At 38.4% G+C, this 22,417-nt stretch overlaps 1 protein-coding gene across 1 annotated transcript in view; it reads right to left on the bottom strand.

Moving 5' to 3' along the window:
* The window catches only part of LOC139950062 (uncharacterized), a 32,222-nt gene extending 9,926 nt beyond the window's left edge, over positions 1-22,296 (bottom strand). The window contains exons 1-10 of the mRNA XM_071948695.1: positions 22,161-22,296; positions 18,722-18,842; positions 13,643-13,834; positions 12,291-12,350; positions 10,615-10,737; positions 10,139-10,267; positions 9,152-9,224; positions 7,641-7,791; positions 3,410-3,518; positions 1,879-1,971 (exon numbers count right to left, since the gene is read on the bottom strand). Coding sequence (XP_071804796.1) covers positions 1,879-1,971; positions 3,410-3,518; positions 7,641-7,791; positions 9,152-9,224; positions 10,139-10,267; positions 10,615-10,737; positions 12,291-12,350; positions 13,643-13,834; positions 18,722-18,805 — 1,014 coding nt within the window. The 5' untranslated portion in view covers positions 18,806-18,842; positions 22,161-22,296. The remainder of the gene's footprint in view (positions 1-1,878; positions 1,972-3,409; positions 3,519-7,640; positions 7,792-9,151; positions 9,225-10,138; positions 10,268-10,614; positions 10,738-12,290; positions 12,351-13,642; positions 13,835-18,721; positions 18,843-22,160) is intronic.
* Positions 22,297-22,417: the final 121 nt, after the last annotated feature.

Raw genomic sequence — 22,417 nt, 5'->3', positions numbered from 1 at the left:
AAAAATAGAAAAAGTCCCTTGAAATAATAAAATAATAAAAATAATAATAAGACTTGTAATGCGCACATATCCACCCTGCTGGGTGTTCAAGGCGCAGTAAAACAAAACAAAAAAAAAACAAAAACACAACACAAAGAAAAACAGACGCAACAATAGTGTTTGCAGTGTGCTAGCAGGCATTATAAAACTTCCATGTGTGAGGCTGACCTTAAAAATACATCAACTTCTAACTGGTAAAAATAGGTGGCGATTGTAAAGCTATTTTGCATTTTGTGCAGTCAAGCTTGCATGGAGTCCTTATAGAAAATATTTGTATGACAAGCAGAGACTGGTACAAACTACCACTACTGCTGCTATAAAAATACAATCACGTAGGCCTGATCATTGTACACGACTCTGCATATAATGTTCCAGGAAATATTGAGTCACAACACCAATGACCTTGTGGATATTACTAGGTTGTCATCTTTTGTATTCTACTTTGTACAGGAACATTACAGAATGGGTAGAAAAAAACTTGTCTAAGATTACAAGATTTACATAAAATGATAGTAAAAAACATCCCTTAAAAAATTTCTGCCTGAGTTGACATATTATTTGATGTGAATAAAAATAAACTAATTTCCCATTTGGAGTTAATCATATATTTTTTTTTAATCCATCAAGTGCAAAATGTGTAATTGGTTTTTCACAATTTTCTCTTGAACCAGATGGCCAATTGGTGATGACTCAAAATAAGTGTTAGCATAAAAACTTACTTGGTAACGAGCAATGGAGAGCTGTTGATAGTATTAAACATTTTGTTAGAAACAGCTCCCTCTGAAGTACTGTAGTTTTTGAGAAAGAAGTAATTTCTCACAAAAATATTTGAATTTGAATTTGGGACCTCAAAATTAGACTTGAGGTATCGAAATCAAGCAATTGAAAATATGAAAGCACAACTTGTGCAACAAGAGCGTTTTTTCTACCATTATTCTCCTATCGTGCAACTTTGACGACCAATTGAGCTCAAATTTTCACAGGTTTTTATTTTATTTTATGCACATGTTGAGATACACCTAGTGAGAAGATTAATCTTTGACAATTACAAATAGTGTCTATATAGTGTCTTTAAAGGCACTGGACACTATTGGTCATTACTTAAAATAATTGTCGCCATAAAACTTACTTGGTAACAAGCAATGGAGAGCTGTTGATAGTATGAAACATTACAGCATAATGTTTGCCACAGGGGCAATATAACGAACTTCATGCTGAAAGGATTTGTGTCACTGATGTAGTAGTCGAGGTGGCACGATTAACTGAGTAGTTGAATAACGGTAGTCGACTATAAGCAATCAACAGATGCAACTTTGACACTAGTTGCCCAGGCTTACCTAACAGCCTAAAACATATCTCTATACTTGTCTTTCAGAAACTTCACGCTTGAAAAAGAACCCAGTGCACTTATCAAAAAGTAGAGGGGGAGGGGGGAGGGCTCACCCTGTTCTTGGTTTGGTTGGCAGCATATTGCGCCACAGCATCTTAATAATGATAATTTGGGAGGCTATTCATCCTTACAGCTATGAGCTAAAATGCAAAGGCACGTCTACAACGTGTTCAGGAAGCAGGCATGTAAGGGCGCATATGGCAGTCAGCGACTTAACTCTCATATACCCCTGGGGTCACCTTGGTGAGAGGCGAGCGCTTTACGCACAAGCCAACCGTGCCCCCAACTACGTAAACCATTACATTGTGCCATGTTAAGTACAATGTAGTTCTCATAATTCAAACATAGTCCAACGTTACTTGGTGGAAGTATTGTATTTATATAGTCAGGACCATCACTGAGTAATTACAGATGCACGCTAGATACATGCTTTTGGAGGATGAACTTACCACTGGTTGTTGTTGTACAATCGTTGTTTGCTGTTGGGGGTTGCCATGCTGGTTAGCTGGGGGTGGCTGTTGGGCAGGTTGCATTGTTGCAGATCACACAAAACTCCTATACAAGTTTAGGCTGTTTAAAACAGAAAATAATACGCTGTTAATGAATTGAAAAACAATTTAGGGTCGACATAAGAAAAATTTAGTCAAAGACCAGTCTTCTCACTTGGTGTTAACATATAGATAAAATAAAAAAACCTGTGTAAATTTGAGCTCCATTGGTCGTCGGAGTTGCGAGATAACTATGAAAGAAAAAACCTTGTCACATGCAGTTGTGTGCTTTCATATGCTTGATTTCGCACCTCAAATTCTAAACTTGAGGGCTCGAAGTCAAATTCTTGGAAAATTACTTCTTTCTCGAATACTACAATACTTCAGAGGGAGCCATTTCTCACAATGTTTTATACCATCACCCTCTCCCCATTACTCGTTACCAAGTAAGGTTTTATGCTGAAAATTATTTTGAGTAATTACCAATAGTGTCCACTGTCTTTAAGAATAAATAGCGATGCTCTACCAAATGAGCTGTTTAGCCCTTTCTTTAATCAGGGGTGCCTTGATAAGCCAGACAATCTTTCATTGCAACAGCCAGGGATCATGCCCAAGTTTATGATACAACCTGGGATTGGGCAGGTTTGTTCTGATGATTCGTACTACTTCTAGAACTATAGGGAGCCAGTGTACAAACACCCAGAGAGACATAACTAGAATTGAAGCCACACAACGACATGCTGCGGTTGGTTCTCCAGCTATGGGAAACCTTAGAAAGGCGTCTACGAAATCCAGAACCAAAATATGCATTCAATCCAGACTTAAACTTGTTAAAGGCGACACTACAGGTAATTACTCAAAATAATTATTAGCATAAAACCTTATTTGGTAACGAGATTGATGGAATAAAACATTGCGAGAAACTACTCCCTCTGAAGGAGAAACTACTCCCTCTGAAGGAGTAATTTCCCATGAATTTGATTTCGAGACCTCAGATTTAGAATGCGAGGTCTAAAAATCAAGCATCTGAAAGTACACAAATTTGTGTTACAAGGGTGTGTTTTCTTTCATAGTTTCGGAAAAGTTTCCGTACGGCGCCACCACTTTTTCATTTGATATGAAATAATACAGTATCTAATTTACCTCAATGAGATATCCCTTTTTGTAAAAATGAGTGAAAAAGTGGTGGCGCCATACGGAAAGTTATCCATAGTTTCTTTCATGGTTTGTTATTTAATGCATGCTTATGTTGAGATACACCAAGTGAGAAGACTGGTCTTTGACAATTACCAAGTGTGTCCAAGTGTCTTTAAAACATTTTAGCCCACCCCATCTCATACCATTCAAGATCATCCCAGGTAGATAAAGCTCAATTCTCAAATTAATTTTTCATAATAACTGTCATCCGTTTATACCTGTAGATTCGGGCTCTGCATAATGAAGGCTAAATGAAGCCTTATAAAACGCCCATCCAATTCACAGAAAAACTTACTGCAAAAGTCCTAGTAGCAAAGTTGTAGAGAGCAGAGGTGAATGAAACGTACGGGCCAGGCAACACCATTGTCTCGCCTTCAGTTGAGGCATTTTTAGGGGAGTGGTTGCTTCACAGTACATGAAAACAGCGATGAGTTTTTACTGTTATTGAGTAGGTTCACTATTCTATAATGTAATAGTAATAGTACACTATAATTCTATTAAATCAACGAGTAAGCTTTCTTGTCCTAATGGTATCTTGGAGGTAGAATTATAAGCCGACTACAGGGACGTGTCCCGCGGTGCTAAACAAAATAATTCCAAAGCTATTATGATGTCCTATGATTTAGTAAACTCTTACCTGCATTAGAAAGGTTTGCAAAATGTACTGAGAGAGCAACAGTCACTGTCCATCAAACGGCAGCAAAATGGAGGGTATACTAAAAATGTGCGAGTTCACTTCGTTTACTGCACGCACGGCCGGCGGTCTCCACGCAGTATAAGCGGTTAGAGGAAAATGGCGCCCTCTTTTGAATTAACATGCACAACCGTACGGTCGCACGTGGGTTATAATATCGCAGGACTCGGATTACTGCGGTATCAGATTGTAGTTCTTTTTTTCTTTTTTTCGAGTAAAAACAATCTAGTTAAAAATATCGGTGGAAATATTTCTGATAAAGGAAAGAGGAGCGGCTTTCTTTTCCCGACTGGACGAATTATTGCTGACAATGTCTAGCAACAGAAAATTGCTATTTATCATGACAAAGTTTCATTCACATTAATGTTGGTTTTGTTCTTGAACAATTTCCAAATAACAAAAAGGTAATAATATTATTAGATGTTGTATGTATACTTCCCAAAAGAGAGGGTGAAAAAATAATAAGAAGAATTTACTCATGAAGAAAACAATGTTAACCGACTTTTATTACATTCTAGATAGGCACACTGAGGAAATAAATGATATTTTCTATGCCTTAGTATTCAATTCAAGCAAGCATGGCAGTATTTAAATGGTGTATTTCAGTTCTCGAAAATCAGAAGATGAAATTCTTAGCTGCAGTTTCAATAATTGGCTTAGGTTAGTACTTAATACAATCTATACATAATCGATTATTTATCGGTAGGGCTACCACATGATAAAATATATTTGGATAGATAACTCTCGCTCTACATAAACAAATAAATATATAATACAAACATAAAATACAAAAATATATCCATGTTAATACTTAAATTTTTGCTTCAAGGAAAAACCCATAAAAAATGCAAAACCACACAGTCCAAACATTTAAACTACTACCAACTCATTGTCTAGCAATTTTTTTAGTAAATTAAAAATAGGATTACTTTTAGACGGGTTGGGTCAAAAGGGGTGGGTGAGGCAGAATGTGTTGGAGCAAGGAAACAGCTACCAATTGTATCAAGTTCAGACAAGGTGGGCGTAGAGGCGGATAGGGATGCGGGGGGGGGGGGTTGGCAGCTGTGCGCACAACCTACTACTGTTTGGAATAAAAGTTACAATTTAGTGTGATCAATTTGATCTCAACCACGTGACCTTTTGTAGCCTTACAGTAGTGAATAACCAAAGAGGTATACATCCCATTCCCATTATGGTTCCAATCCTACTTTGGACTGCAGCATATTCCAAGTGGGTTGGGTTTTTGATTGAGTTTTTCCAATGAATAAGGAAATCGAGTCATATGATTATAAATAGGTTTCAATTGTGTAAAAAAACAATCATTTTGTATGCCCTTATCCAGAGCTTTTCTGAGAGATTTGCGAAAAGCCCTGTTACGTAATCTCTCTCAAAACGTAATAAGTAGATAAAGTCGCTTTGTTGCAGCGTGGATGTATAACAAATCAAACTCCCACAAATGACGTCAGCGGCATTGTCCTTTGACGCCCGCTTTCAACGGCAGAAGTGTTTTTAGTTTTTTCAAAAAAACTTTAGGTAGGGGCCTGATCTTTTAATCGATAATTACGAAAAGTTCAGAAGTGTACACATATCAAAATTACATTAAAATGGTGAACAAGTGCATTATAAACAAGTTACAATACCATTTCTGTTGAAAACATTCCGCTCAGGTAGGTGTTTAATGGCCCGATGTTTTAACCATACCAGAGTTTTCTCGAAGGCTAAATAGATAAAAAAAATCACAGAAAAGGGATGCAGGGGATGGTCAAGAGGATGACAACTGTGGGAGTAGGGGGAAGGGGGAAGACTGGTTTACCACGGGTTGGGCACACAAAAGGTAAAGTCACCAAGTAAGGCATGACTGTTAATATTTGTTGTGATGTTGTCACTACATAGGTTGTATTACTATCGGTTCTTTTGGTAGGTAAATGCAACAGCTAATTCTTTCTAACATATAGGGCCTTTTTAGTCAAGCGACCAATTCTAATCAAACAAATTGCTTAGAAAACCTGCACATCCTACTACTACTATTTAGAGCATGAGCAATATCATAAAATAAATTTGTTAAAGATCTGCTTAAAATAAAATTTTTTATGTGAAAAATATATACCACCATCTTATAGTGTGCAATTCCATATAATGTAAAAGTACAAAAAGTACAAAAACATAAGGTATATAAACTGCTCACAAAAAGTAAGGAAAGTTTTTTCAATCCAGTATATTTGTTATTAATTAACACTCTCTTTGTATATGGTATATATCAATGCAAAGCTGAACTGTTCCTCTTTAAAATGATACCACATTTGCAATGATTACATGTTGCTGGACTTGTCTACATGAATAACAATGAGGCAAAGTCACAAATCAAATGTGCCAAAATTACCGTTGTCTGTGAATGGTCAATAGGTAGTGCTCATTAATCAAACCGATCAAGCTTTTCAGAACCATTACACAGTGATTTTCACCAGTGAGCTCATCGGACACAATTTACCCTCATCTCATGGAAAAACACCTTGTTTGATGGGTATTTGCAAGAAGATATTCTACAGCCGGATGCAGTCCCATACTTGCAGACTTTGGACCAAACTCCATCTTTCAAGATGACAACGCTCGCCCCCCTCGAGCCCGACTGGTGACTGACTACCTGAAAAATGTTGAGGTGCACCGGATGGATTGGCCCGCTGACAGTCCAGACCTGGATCCCATGGAACATCTGTGGGACCAGCTTGGCCTCGCTGTCCGCGCCAGAACCACCAACATATCAACTGTGGCTGACCTAACCAGGTTCCTTAATGAAGAATGGAACGCCAATTCCTCGTCATCAGCGCATCACAAGACTTGTGTGCAGCATGAGAAGAAGGTGCCATGCTGTCATCAACGCCTTCTGATCATCCACTCGTTACTGAACTTTTTGTACCAATAAAGTGTATTAAGATCAGTAACTTGTCTTGCTCTATACCAAATTTATTGTCTCAATCAAGTGAATTAAGATCAGTAAGTTGTCTTGCTTGTTTGAATTACAGCGTCAACTCATACAGTAACACAAAAATATTGCTAATTTTGGCACATTTGATTTGTGACTCTGTCTCATTCTCATTAACGTGGTCAAGTCCAGCAACATGTAATCATTGCAATTGTGGTATCATTTTAAAGAGGAAGAGTTCAGCTTTGCAATGATACATACCATATACAAAAAGAGTATTAAATAATAACAAATATACCGGATTGAAATAAGTTTCCTTACTTTTTGTGGGCAGTTTATATCAATGGCAGCAACATTAACACCAGGGGATAATTTCACAAAGAGCTGAATTAAAAGTCTATAAAAGTGCTAACTCCCAAACTGGTGACCACCACTACTCTGCTTTAAATGGCAACTCATTTAATGAATATTGTGCATTTATAAAAAAGGCATTATTAATAAAAAAAACTGAGTACTGAGCAAGGGAAGTGTCGTCAAAAAGCTACATTATACCAATACCACTATACCAGGGAAAGTCTCATCACAAACCTCTAAAGTAAGACAAGAACTAAGCCCGAATACATGGAGCTTAGCACAAAATAATTATGCTCAACAGAATAAGGTTACTAGCCAAGCAACCATGACACAAGTACAATTTATGACTGGTTTCCTGCTCATTAATTCTGCTTAGCAGAACAATGTTAAGCAACATCCTCTGCTAAAGCAACTCTATGAATTTGGACCCTTGTGTACATGGTTTGCTAATGTAGCATGTTAAAAAAAACCGTTACGAAAGGTATCTCCATCACAAAAAATAGATATATCTGTTGATCTGGATCAATACAAGTCAAGGCAGGTGTCTTCAAGACTTACTTGGGCGTAGGCTGTTCCTGGAGTTGAGGTTGAAACTGCCCCTGGGGAAGAGGTTGAAACTGCTGCCCCTGGGGAAGAGGTTGAAACTGCCCCTGGGGCTGGTAGGTCTGGCCAGGCTGCAAGACAACCTGGTTTGGGTAGGCCACAGTAGCTACAAATAAAACAACAGAAAGAAAAGGAAAACAAAACTCATTATGACAAAAGAGACTTCTTCTATGGCCCTCTACTCAATGAACAGCACATACTAAAAAAATAACAATGACGACTTTGATGAACATAAAAACTAGATAGGCATAGTTTGTGTCCAGTATTGACGGCAAAAGGTATTTACAGCTGGGCCCACTTTCATGGCTCTGCTTGCCACCAAATTCTGCGCTTTCCATCACCATTCTCCGCTTACATTCAAGCGCCAAATTAGTCTGCCCTAGCTGTGTTAGCGTAGAATGTCGTACACATGGGCAAAAGCCAAAATTCCTCGCTAACCCATGAACTACGCTTGACCTAAGCACAGAATTCCCTGCTTCGCAAGCGCTGATTCTTTGGTTACAGTAAGCAGAGCCATGAAATTGGGCCCAGATGTCTGCAATACTGTGTGTCTCAAAAAAACTATACACCTTTTTAAACGACTGCCGAATAAAAAGTAAATGATTCTGTAGGGAAAGGTTTATGTGTACGCAAAGCTTAGGGATTGAACTTTGACATGGCACCGATAACTGCGAAAATATTTTTTGATTGGGTGAGCACTGCTCACTTTTGTGAAGGGTATAGAATTAGCGTGCGCAGGAATTAGCCTTCCCTTTGTGAGAGGTAGTCCTTTGTAGCTTACAAGACGTCGGTTACTTCAGGTCAATGGGTAACCTGAAGAATAAATAGCCAACATCTTTGACATTCCTTCTTTCAACAACCCATATTTGAATAATCAATTTACTTAATTCCCGTCTGGTTATTAAGAAAAACAAATGAAATGTTCAACTCCTCTTACAATAACTGAAATGTGAGGGTGAATGTTTTTATTCAAAGTGACAGTTGTGAACAAAAACAGTTTGTAACATGGAAATTGCAACATGTAGGGGGCCTACCATCACCCAATCCTGACTCCTATGAACACACCACTGAGAAAGTTAAAATACTAAAAGCAAAAAATGCAATTCCTGTTTACTCATGCATTAAACAAATGGTTTAATAAACCATAAAATAATTCATTCAGCAAACACAAACTGAGTGCAATTGATCATCATATCACCATCAAATTTGTAAGCTCACAAAAAGCTAATTCATGCGCAGCCTAATTTTCATACCCTCACATAAGTGACCAGTGCTCACCCAGGCATACATTATTTTTGCATTTTTTTGTGTCATATAAAAGTTGAGACCATAAGCTATCCATAAATCCAAACCGTTTCCCCCAGAATCGTATATTTTTCATTCTGCAGCCATTTCAAAAGTGTATAGTCTTTTTTGAGACACCCTGTAGATGGATTTGAGTGTAAACTTCATGCATGGACACTTACCACCAGAGTTGATGTACACACCCTGTGGGGGCGCTCCAACCACCATTTGTTGTGGGTAGGTTTGGTAAGTCACCTGTTACAAGGAATAAACAAAACATATCATCTATACCAAACGATAACAATAAGTCAAGAAGAACATTCACAATGTTAATTAGAATGTGGGTCCTTCCATTTAGAAAGTATAGGTTATATCTGGAAACCAAACTCTTATAAAGTTTACAGAGGCTCTATAATCCAGGCCAAAGTTAAAAATTAATTATTTGTTCGCATAGAATCTAGCTATATGTCAATGCACTAAGCATTCTGCTCAGGGGTGATGGGGCCAACCATATCTCCACGAAATCACATAATGCTGGGTACGTACAGGACTTGTGTAAGCACAGAAAGTCCTTCAGGGCCAAAAAGTGTAGTTTGAAATTCTTGCTGGAATCCTGCTGGAAGCCCAGCGAGGATCCATTAGGAATCCCGCCGGGAATCATGGCAAAGTATTTTATAGGGATATCATAGCAGACAATGACAATAAGTTCTTCAGTAGCGACCTTCACAATTGTCTGGACTATAATTGTTATATAGCGCATCCGCATCAGTGCGCTTTACATTAGTGCTCTGGTCATAGTGCCCTGGTCATAGGGCCAATAACATCCCTGTAATGTTTCTCAGCTCCCTTGTGAGTATATATACAGCCCTGAGCTGCCTGATGGAAGGCGCTTGTGACTTTTCCTACACAATATCAACCCCTACCCTCGCAGGTACCCATTTATACCATTTATAACCCTGGGTGAAGAGAAGCAATTATAGTAAAGTGTCTTGCTCAAGGACACAAGTGTCATGACCGGGATTCGGACCCACACTCTGGTGAATCAGCACAAGAACTTGAATTTGATGCTCTTAACTACTCGGCCACGACACTCTACATTTCCAAAGTCGCTGTTGACCGATCGCCTCGACTTTGACACTAGTCACATATAGGCATGTGTAAAATCTTACCACGGTCTGAGGAGCGGAGTTGCCATTATAATGGAGGCCACAGCAAGTTAAACTGGCTCCCACAATAGAGATGACAAACTCTGCAATGGCTATCACCAGGAGGCACCAATCAATTCCAAGCCGTGGACCCTAAAATGACAACATCATTTTATTACTTCAAAACATCAGATCAAAAGTACTTTGTCTAGCATTCAATCACATCGAGTTGAGTGCCTAAACATAACTGGGCAACAGAGGGCGCCATTACTTTGCTGCATATTCTACCCATATGAGATTGCCCATATCTCCCCCATGATGGGCCCTTACATATTATGTCCATATAGGATTGGCCAAATTTACCGCCAACGGGCCATAAAATTGGCCTGCGAATCCTTCCTATCACATTTCTTTGAGCCTGGCACAAAAATGTGGGGCCCCCCACCCTTCCCGTAAAAAAAATAATTAATCCGTGCAGGCCAAGAGTAGCTTTAACTTACCGATGATGAGCAGGGATAGTGATAACAGCCATGTCTGTCATACAGTATAGCCAATCGAGCAACAAGCACAACACCAAAGGCTGCCAGAGTGCTTAAGATTGACATCACCATGTACCCAATGATCTGAAGAATAATAATTATCATGTTTAATACTAAGTTCGTTTACAATGATCATAATAACACTGGGCACTTATATATAGCGCTTCAATTAAAGAAAAGTTAAAGACAGTGGACACTAATGGTAATTGTCAAAGACCAGTCTTCTCACTTACTATGTATAAACATATGCATAAAATAACAAACCTGTGAAAATTTGAGCTTGATTGGTCGTCAGAGTTGTGAGATAACTATGAAAGAAAAAACACCCTTGTCACGCGAGGTTGTGTGCTTTAAGATGCTTGATTTCGAGACCTCAAATTCTAAACTTGAGGTTTCAAAATCAAACTCGTGGAAAATTACTTCTTTCTCAAAAACTATGTCACTCCAGAGGGAGCCGTTTCCCACAATGTTTTATACTTTCAATCTCTCCCCAATACTTGTTACCAAGTAAGGTTTTATGCTAAAAACTATTTTGAGTAATTACCAATAGTGTCCACTGCCTTGATAACAAACCTGTGAGTTTTCAGCAGATGTTTGAAAATGTTTGGAGCAGTTCTAATGTTGTCGGAAAGTTGTTCCAGAGAAGAGGGTGAAGAATATGAGAATAGCCATATGACTTTAATTCATTCATTCATTTGTTTTTTATTCCAACTTGGAACACACCCCTTAGCCCCGGGGAGGGTTACAACAACATTTTTAAACCTGAATTGTTTCAATATACGTTGGTAGGAGAAAAAAAAGTCCACAGAGGTAATCAGACATTATGTTTTTCTTTTAAGTTCATAAATAAAAAGACGAATTTGGCAACACAATTAATAATAGATTCATCTGAAGAACTCATAAGAAATTCAAATTTTTCACTGTTAGTAAACAGCTGAAAATGTGCATTATTTCCACTCACAAAGTTTAATAGTGTGAGTCATGTATGGGATTATAGTTTAGAGGTAGAGCTGGAACGGAGGGTACAATGAGGTACATGTACATATGGATGAAGGAACTGTTTAGGTGCGGATTGGTGGAAAGACTTTTATGTCGGTAGGATGAGTTTGAATTCAATGGGTTCGGAGACGGGTAACCAAAAACGTAAACGAAGTACTGGGGTGATATGCATAATTTCAAGAGACATTTACATAAAAAGTTGATAATAATAATAGTAATAATAATAATATAGTATCAAAGTCTTATATAGCGCACGTATCTACCAAACAAGGTACTCAAGGCGCACTCTTAGCACTTACATAAGGTGCTACGGGGCATTAAGCAGCCACAACCAGAAACACTGGGGCGAACCCCTTTTCTTTTCGATAAGTGCACTGGGTTCTTTTACATGCGTTACACAACAAATGGGACCAAAATGCATTAGTCAAAATAGAGGTGAAAGCGGCAAATTTAAATTTATGCAAACTATGCATACTTCCCTGCTTCCTTTCTACTCCTTTTTTGATATGATGTTTGGAAGGTTTTTGCGAGACATTTGCAAAAAACTTTAAGTGTGTGTTTAATCATCGAGCGCAAAAGAGTCAGACTACTTTTTCATATGTGTTTACTCTACATGTACATGGAGCTGATATACTCACCAAACATGAGTTTCTTTTATGTCCACCTGCAATGCCCAAGATTCCGGCCACAAGGAAAAACTGTTGAATGAGAAACGTTTATCAGTAGTGTCACTTAATGGGAGACTTATGGGACGCTTGGTGGCAGCAGACTTATCAGGTTAAATCCATTGTTCTCGGTAATGTGCGCGTGCTACGAACTACGTACACAATGGAAATTTACCTGATAAGTCTGCTGCCACCTAGTTTTCAAAAGTCCCCCATTGGGTATCTATGGCATGGCTTGAAAGTTACACTGGACTGACAGAAAAATAAGCTAAAAGGCACTGAACACTATTTGTAAATTACTCAAAGTAATTGTTCGCATAAAAACTTACTTAGTAACAAGCAATGAAGAGCTGTTGATATTATAAAACAGTGAGAAACAGCTTCCTCTGAAGTAACAAAGTTTTGAAGAAAGAAATAATTTCTCTCTAAAATATTTGAATTCAAGCATCTGAAAGTACAACAGTGTGTTTTTTCCTTCCATAAATATCTTGCAACTTCGATGACCAATTGAGTACAAATTTTCAGAGGCTTGTTATGCATTGGGATACTCTACCTGGCAAGTAGATACACACATGGTGTTACCGCATACCAAATTTATATTGATACCTCACCATGCAATGCCTTAAATCTTATATATGTCTTTGACAGTTACCAAAGGTGTCCAGTGCCTTAAGCCACAAGCTTGCCACTTCCAGATTGCCACATCGGCTTCCTGCAAACTAGTATGAGAATGCATTTCTGCATGCAATCTACCTGCAGAAATCTCGCAATGCTTGCATGGTCAGGATGCAAGCTTGTCCGAAAAACTTCTACATGAACTTGCAAGCGCTCTTGATGAGTACAAAAAATGTTACACTTTGCATGAACTTGCAACCTATAACCACAAGCTTGTGAAAGCATATAAGCTTGCAGTAACCTTACACTTTTGCTTTGATGTTAACTCCAAATCTATGCATTTCGCTTTTATCAACATTGGTTAACTTTAAAGGGACACTTTGCCTTGGACCTCGCAAGTTGGTCCATCAAGAACCCATGCAATGATCCAAACAAATATGCCTTCAAACTGCATGGCTTTTTTTTTAATTTGCAAACTAACTCGATCGGCCATTTTGTAAAGTAAAACTTTGACGCAACAAATTGGTGCACCATGTTAGTTCTACTTTTAAAACATCTTTCTATTAACATTTCCAAAAAACCTGTTATAGATGTTTTCATAGACCAACTCGCCCGATCCAAGGCAGCAAATAGTCCCTATAAGTGCAATTTTCCGCCTACAATGCAAGAACTTCAAACTACTCATATTTAGGCCTGTTGTATGTACTTACACTTAAGCCACACCAGATCGGAGTGCCAATGAAGAATAGGTAAGATTTCGCAAAGATGGCGGCTATGCCGAACCCCACAGCCAAGATTGCCAAGATGGTCTGCAAGTAACCAGTAACCCGTATGCCCGTCCAGCAAGAGTTACCTCGCTGGTTCCCGGCACCGACAGCATTTGATGCTGGTTGCAGTGTTACCTGATTATGAATTAGAAGATTAACTTGAGTGAAACTAATAATAATTAATAGACATAAGGTGTTTGTGAACATACAAATAAATAATGATAATAAATATTTATAAACAGAAAACTTTCATAAAAGTTTTTAATGAACATGATGTACATAATACAGAGCAACATCGATGTCAAGAAGGCCAACTCTGAATAAACAATATTAAAAAGTAAATAATATATATGTATATTGACTGCACATGTTACTGTCAATACCCAAACTTAACCTTTATCTGATACGGACTCTTTAACCAAAATACCCCAAGGTCAAAAAGTCAGTTCATCAAGCAAACTAAACCTCCATATCAAGAAACATGTCTTATAAAATAGTACAAACAGCGACGGCTACCCCTCATCTATCAAGGAGCAGCCATCGATTTCACCAAACTTTTCCTAACTTGGTAATAAACTTAGGACTTAGGACGAGTTAAATTTTGAATCTGAAGACGCTTGGACGCAATGAACCCATCCCAAGTTAGGGCGAGGTTAGGATGAGTTACTCCTCTCAACTCGAGATAGGATCAATCCTAGCGTTTCATGAAATCGGGTGCAGGACTCACAAGTTAGCAGAGAGGTTTCTAAGCGTACAGTCGAAAGCAGATACAGATATGGATATTATAACCGTATCTGTTCACGTCAGCCGCGTGCCGTTGGATTTTGTTTCCCAAAGAGGGTGCTCACATTCATCATGAGTGTTCTTCTGACAATCATGACCGATAGAAACCCTGTGTTTTATACACTGCATTTACTCACCATTTTGCTTGCAAATGACTCACAACTTTCTATCTATATCATGCACGATCCCAGTGAAAGCAATTCCCTGGAAAATGTTTTTTGATCTGGGACAAAACGACAACTAAAAGTCTGCAAAACAGTACAGAACATTACAGAAATTATGAGGGGAAAAAATAGAAAAAGTCCCTTAAAATAATAAAATAATAAAAATAACTAGAGATAAATTTTTTGTTAATTACAAAAATACGGTGTTCGGTTGGGCGTTACGTGATGACGTAGTTCAAAAACATTGAACCATAAAGATGACTTTTTTTACAATGTGTCGTTAATTTTTATAGTTAAACTTGTGTCACAGTTTTTAACGACTCCTTTTTTTCTTCATAAATGCAATATTTTTGTGTAAGATTGGCTTTAGGTTTTAATTTGCAATTTATGGAAACCCTTTTAAAATTTAGCTACCTCCGCACGGGATGATGTACACAGATTTGATAATCAACAGCGCCCTATTTTGTTGGACAAACGAGAGCTCTGTTGGGATTCCCCCCAAAACGTTCTCGCCATATGATTTGTACACATGTTAACATTGTTTTATTGTAATTTAATACCTGATGACGACATTATGACGTAATTAGGCCTGTGTTGTCTTAAAAACACTAGGTTCAACTATCTGTTGAGTTTCAAGGTTCAAATCGATCTCAATCTTGAGTTATGCCGTAGATCAGCTCAAAAATTTTTTTTATAAAAAAAACATGAAGTCAAACTTATTCGTTGAGATACAGCGAAAAGCAAATGTCGTTTTTCAACATTAAAAACCTTGTCATGACCTAATCAATGACGTCATCATTCCAAAAAATGGCGGTTTCATCTACTCACTATTGTCTATGTACATAGTAAGTTTTAAGTTTGTACAAGCTTTACTTTTGTTTAAAAGCTCAAAAGTTTTTTTTTTTTTTATGTAAAATACACGAAGGCGAACTTTGACCCAGGGTAACGACCGGAAGTTAAGGTCATACGATTTTTTGCGTTAACTTTTCAAATGTTGTCCAAGTCTTTATCTATCCGATACCCAAGTATGAACATCATAGCTCTTATATTCGTTGAGATACAGGGAAAAGCAAATGTCGTTTTTCAACTTTAAAAACCTTGCCATGACGTCATCATTCCCAAAAAGTGGCGGTTTCATCTACTCACTATTGTCTATGTACATAGTAAGTTTAAGTTTGTACAAGCTTTACTTTTGTTTAAAATTGCTCGAGAAGGTTCGCAGGGAAAGAAGAACACGAGGAAAAAAAAAAAAACGGAACAATAACAATAGTTGTTCGGCTGTTGGTCGAACACCTAAAAAACATGACAATAACAGAACACCTAAAAAAACCAAAAAACAAAAAAAACGAACAAAAACAAGAGGTCTTCGGACTTGAGTCCGAACACCTTAATGAAAATCTGGATTGTTTTATTTATTTGTTTTAACTAAAGTTTTGTTTAATCCGGCAGTTTATTTTAGCAAGACCACTCCTAATTGCTTGGGCCTTATACTTTAATCATTCTGTTTTCTTTGAATGTTTTGTATTGTAACATCCATGTCTGTGCATGGAGGTAGAAATAAATTCGTTTACGTAACGTCCTTTCCTACTAGAGAAAGTTTAAAAGGGCTTATGTTATTCCAGAGATTTTTCTTCTTCAAAATATTTAACTCAGAATAACTTGGATAGTTGTTTTAACAAATAATCAAAACAATTGATGATTATGCTTAGTTCGAGAAGTAATAGATAGATATTGTAATACTGACGTGAATTCCGTGGGTCCAAAACGCCCTTCACCCGGGGGGAGTGGTCGATCGATGTAACGTTTCTATTCTTCTCGGTGTTTAACCAAAACATGGCCAATGTTCGTCATTTTGTACTGTTGTTTTCTCACATAATTAAAAGTCCCATGAATCACTGAAGTAGGTGGCCATCTCAGCGAAACTTCGTCTTCAATTCCACATTGACCACTAAGCCATCAGAAGGGTAACATTTGAACAATTTGACGCCAAAGATTGAGAGGAAATCGTTTTCGCAGCGTTCTGCATAGAGCTATACAGCTCATAGCTCTATGCATATCACGCTATGGCACAGAGTACAATAAACTTGGCAGCATGGCACCAAATAAAATGCCTAATACACTACACGTGTACGCCACACGTGTTACGCACAACCAATGGGGAAATTTCGTAGTTCTTTATACATGAAATTATGAATTTTCAAACTCGATTTTGAACCAGAAGACGAGATCAAAATGGGATCATGTCTGCGAGGCATTTACAGAGTTTTTAACGAACTTTCCGATGATGTGTCGATTGTAACAACCCATCATGAATCAACCCATCATGTAGATCAAAAGTTATGATTTTTTGAAATAATAAACTTTGAAAATTCATAACTCAAGAATTGATGACGTCATCGTGACGTAACATCATGACGGTTTCTTCTCCTAATTAATATCTAACTATGTGTGAAGTTAAAAGTTCATACAGGTTTGGAAAGTGTGCTTTTGTTAGAGGGCAAGGGACGGAGATGTATTTTTGAAGAAAAATATACAATTGCAAACTTTGACCTTTCGGTACGAACGGAAGGAGGGGTCATACGATTTTGACGTTAACTTTTTAAATGTAGTCCCAGTCTTGATCTATCAGATGCGTAATTATGAATATCATAACTGTAAAATTCGAAGACATATAGCGAAAAGCAAATGGTCACTTTTTGGACCTAAAAACCTTGTAATTCGACACCTGATGACGTCATCATGACGAAACTAAAACGGTTTCATCTACTAATGAATATCTAACTATGTGTGAAGTTTCAAGTTTATGTGAGCTTAGCAAGTATGTCTTTTAAACCAGACCTTTGCCAGACTTATATGCTGTGGTGATGGTTAAGCATCAAAGGATGTATATTTCAACCTAAAAGGCTATAAACAACGCCCTTTCAAATCATTTCACAGTCACATCCGGTTTAAACAGGTCAAAAGGTCAACGAAAGTTCACCAACATATCCATTTCTGTAAAGTACGTAAAGCCCTTTCATATGATGTATAGATTGTCAAAATAGCTTATGTAGTTTAGGTTATATGAACTTAGGAAATATTGACGACTGTAGAAAAGACTGTAAGGGGCATGTATGTTTTAACCACCTTGAACGAAGACTATTCTTCATGAAGCTTTTTCGCGCTCTATGGATGATCACCGGAGCGTGACTCTGCTGCACCGCTAATACACTACACGTTGTGTGTATGCCTACGTGCAATGTTTATGCACATACCAATGGGGATTTACGTTGTTCTTTAGACGTGAATTTTGAAATTTTCAACCTCTCTTTTGAGCCGGAAGACAACATCAAAATGGGGTCATGTCTGTGGGGCGTTTACGGAGTTTTCAATGACGATTCCGATGATGTTTCGATTGTAAGAATCCCTCGTGTAGATCAAAAGTTATGATTTTTTGAATTAATAAACTTTGAATATTCATAACTCAAGAATTGATGACGTCATCATGACGTAACTCACACGGTTTCTTCTCCTAATAAATCGCTAACTATGTGTGAAGTTTCAAGTTCATACGAGTTTGGGAAAGGCGCTTTCTTTAGCGGACAAGGGACGGACAGAAGAAGAAGAAGAAGAAGTATGAAGAAAAAGAAAAAAAAACGAACAAAAATAAGAGGTGTTCCGGGCTGTTGGCCCGAACACCTAATAATAAGACTTGTAATGCGCACATATCCACCCTGCTGGGTGTTCAAGGCGCAGTAAAAAAAAAAAAAAAAAAAAACACAAAACACAACACAAAGAAAAACAGATGCAACAAAATTAATCCTTAAAAACCTGTGAAAATTTAGGCTCAACCGGCCAGGTGTCAAACCAGGGTCACCTTGGTGAGAGGCGAGCGCTTTACGCACAAGCCAACCGTGCCCCCAACTACGTAAACCATTACATGGTGCCATGTTAAGTACAATGTAGTTCTCATAATTCAAACATAGTCCAACGTAACTTGAAGGAAAGTATTGTATTTATATTATTACATAGTCAGGACCATCACTGAGTAATTACAGATGCACGCTAGATACATGCTTTTGGAGGATGAACTTACCACTGGTTGTTGTTGTACAATCGTTGGTTGCTGTTGGGGGTTGCCATGCTGGTAAGCCGGGGGTGGCTGTTGGGCAGGTTGCATTGTTGCAGTTCACACAAAACTCTTGAACAAGTTTAGGCTGTTTAAAACAGAAAATAATACGCTGTTAATGAATTGAAAAACAATTAAGGGTCGACATAAGAAAAGTTTAGTCAAAGACCAGTCTTCTCACTTGGTGTTAACATATGGATAAAATAAAAAACCTGTGAAAGTTTGAGCTCCATTGGTCGTCGGAGTTGCGAGATAACTATGAAAGAAAAAACCTTGTCACACGAAGTTGTGTGCTTTCATATGCTTGATTTCGCACCTCAAATTCGAAGTCAAATTCGTGGAAAATTACTTCTTTCTCGAATACTACAATACTTCAGAGGGAGCCATTTCTCACAATGTTTTATACCATCACCCTCTCCCCATTACTCGTTACCAAGTGAGGTTTTATGCTGAAAATTATTTTGAATAATTACCAATAGTGTCCACTGTCTTTAAGAATAAATAGCGATGCTCTACCAAATGAGCTGTTTAGCCCTTTCTTTAATCAGGGGTGCCTTGATAAGCCAGACAATCTTTCATTGCAACAGCCAGGGATCATACCCAAGTTTATGCTACAACCTGGGATTGGGCAGGTTTGTTCTGTTGATTCGTACTACTTCTAGAACTATAGGGAGCCGGTGTACAAACACCCAGAGAGACATAACTAGAATTGAAGCCACACAACGACATGCTGCGGTATGTTCTCCAGCTATGGGAAACCTTAGAAAGGCGTCTACGAAATCCAGAACCAAATTATGCATAACGTCCGTCGATATATCGAAAATACTCAAAAACTCGATATTTTTTTGACATCGAAATCGCTGATGTCACTTTTATAATTATATCGTAATATTGGATTTTCGATATATCGAAAATTTCGATGTTTTGAAAATTTCGATGTTCCTAAATGATATCGAAAATACCAAGAGTGTCGATTATTTAAAAGAAATCTGTGTTTGAGTATTAGAAAAGCCGTCGTCGTTATGTAGTTTCATCATTTTGAGTTGCTCTATTAAATAAAATACGTTTTACAACCAAGTATGTATGCTTGTTCTTTGTGTTTTCGCCATCAGCCGCCGGCCCGCCGCAGAAGTTCACGACCCCACGGCGAGCGCTCGGTAAAACCTCAAAAGAAACCGCCGCAGCTGCCCCATCGGCTGTTTAAGATGCAACTTCCCATTGCGCATGTGATCAAAATCAATGCGTCTTCACCCCGCAAAAACTTCCCCGAATCAACAAGACAAAACAAAACAAGGAAGAAAACATACTTACGTTATACAGTAAACCAATCTTTCTATCAATCCAAGGTATCGTAATGGCGTCATTTTGGTCAAATAAAGCCAACACGTTGTGTTGTTTTCGGTAAACAAGCTAACATTTCCGAGGAACTATATGCTTCGTAGACCACGCTGTCCGCGGCTATTGCGTGCGTACCAGCGAAGACTATGCTGTTGTACGGTTTAAGCGTGCACACCAGCGTGTATGGTTATTGCAATTTTCGGGGGGAAAACCCGTTTGCCCAAGCATGCACAGACACTTGCAGTCTTTGGTCAAGACGGTAACGCGTGATGCACTGCGTTATTTCGACAATAGAGGGCGTTCTAGCATTCAATGTTTCTTGCCTTTGTTATAGAATGCAAAGTAAAAAGACTACGAGCCTTTATTGGAGACTATGTGACTGCATGCTGCGTGCGTTGTATATTGTGATCGCGGAGTGGTAGGTCTGTGTTTTGCGGGACTTTCTAGTGATTTTTTTTCGATGATTATCTCAACCATTTTCAACCGTAAAGGTAGTCGGCCCGCCCGTCGGACAACTTGATTGACACTTCTACGTCAATGCATCGGCAACTGACACCTTAATGTCGACGAGTCACGCAACTCACAAAGGCTCTGTGTCATTTTGAGACGGCCAATCATGGCCAATCATGAATCGAGAATTGTGGTGAGCGTTCACCAATTGGCCAAGCCAGCGGTAGCGGCGATCATACTTTGTTGTAAAACCAGAAATAATCGGGGCGGGACTACGCAATTTGAAATTGTTTGAACTACAAACAAGTTCGGGGGATCAGACAAAAACAGGTTGAAATGTAACCCTATTAAACTGTCAGTCTGGGGTATATATATTTCTACCTCCTGAGCACACCAAGTGCTGTTTTTAGGCTTCATCTTGCGCGCGGGAAATACTCGATATATCGAGTATACTCGATATTAAATTTTCGATATATCGGTTATGGGAAAAAACGGACATCGACGGACGTTAATTATGCATTCAATCCAGACTTAAACTTGTTAAAGGCGACACTATAGGTAATTACTCAAAATAATAATTATTAGCATCAAACCTCACTTGGTAACGAGATTGATGGTATAAAACATTGCGAGAAACTACTCCCTCTGAAGGAGTAATTTCCCACGAATTTGATTTCGAGACCTCAGATTTAGAATGTGAGGTCTCAAAATCAAGCATCTGAAAGTACACAACTTTGTGTGACAAGGGTGCGCCCCCACTTTTTCATTTGATATGAAATAATACAGTATCTAATTTACCTCAATGAGATATCCCTTTTTGTAAAAATGAGTGAAAAAGTGGTGGCGCCATACAGAAAGTTATCCATAGTTTCTTTCATGGTTTGTTATTTAATGCATGCTTATGTTGAGATACACCAAGTGAGAAGACTGGTCTTTGACAATTACCAATAGTGCCCAAGTGTCTTTAAAACATTTTAGCCCGCCCCATCTCATGTAGCACCATGTCATACCATTCAAGATCATCCCAGGTAGATAAAGCTCAATTCTCAAATTAATTTTCATAATAACTGTCATCCGTTTGTACCTGTAGATTCGGGCTCTGCATAATGATTGCTAAATGAAGCCTTATAAAACGCCCATCCATATTAACAGAAAAACTTACTGCAAAAGTAGGCCTACTCAATGCAATGAAAGTAGCAAAGTTGTATAGAGCAGAAGTGAATGAAACGTACTCCCAGGCAACACCATTGCCTCGCCTTCAGTTGAAGCATTTTTAGGGGAGTGGTGGCTACACACGTACATGAAAACAGCGATGAGTTTTTACTGTTATTGAGTAGGTTCACTATTCTATAATGTAATAGTAATAGTATACTATAATCATGGAGGAAGAAAATATGTATTTTCTTCCTCCATGCTATAATTTAGCCCAGGTTGGACTCCTCCGTTGCATGCAGTGGCACTGACTGACGCCCTACCAGGGCTAACTATAATTCTATTAAATCAACGAGAAGCAAGCTTCCTTGCCCTATGGTAAGCCGACTGCAGGGACGTGTCCCGCGGTGCTTAACAAAATAATTCCAAGGCTATTATTATGTCCTATGATTGAGTAAATTCTTACCTGCATAGAAAGGTTTGCAAAATGTACCGAGAGAGCATCATTGTCAGCACGGCAGTAAATGGAGGGTATACACAAATGGCAGAGTTCACTTCGTTTACTGCACGTACGCACACGGCCGGCCTCCACGCAGTACAAGTTGTTAGAGGAAAATGGCGCCCTCTAATTTACATGCACAACGGTCGGGGCGCGGGTTATAATAATTATCGCGGGATTCGGATTACGGCGGTATCAGATTTAGTTCTTTTTTATCACCGAGT

The sequence above is a fragment of the Asterias amurensis genome, chromosome 17 (genome assembly GCF_032118995.1).
Source record: "Asterias amurensis chromosome 17, ASM3211899v1".
NCBI lineage: Eukaryota > Metazoa > Echinodermata > Asteroidea > Forcipulatida > Asteriidae > Asterias > Asterias amurensis.
The sequence above is the reverse complement of the archived record's forward strand: the minus strand, read 5'-3'. Positions and strand labels throughout refer to the sequence as shown.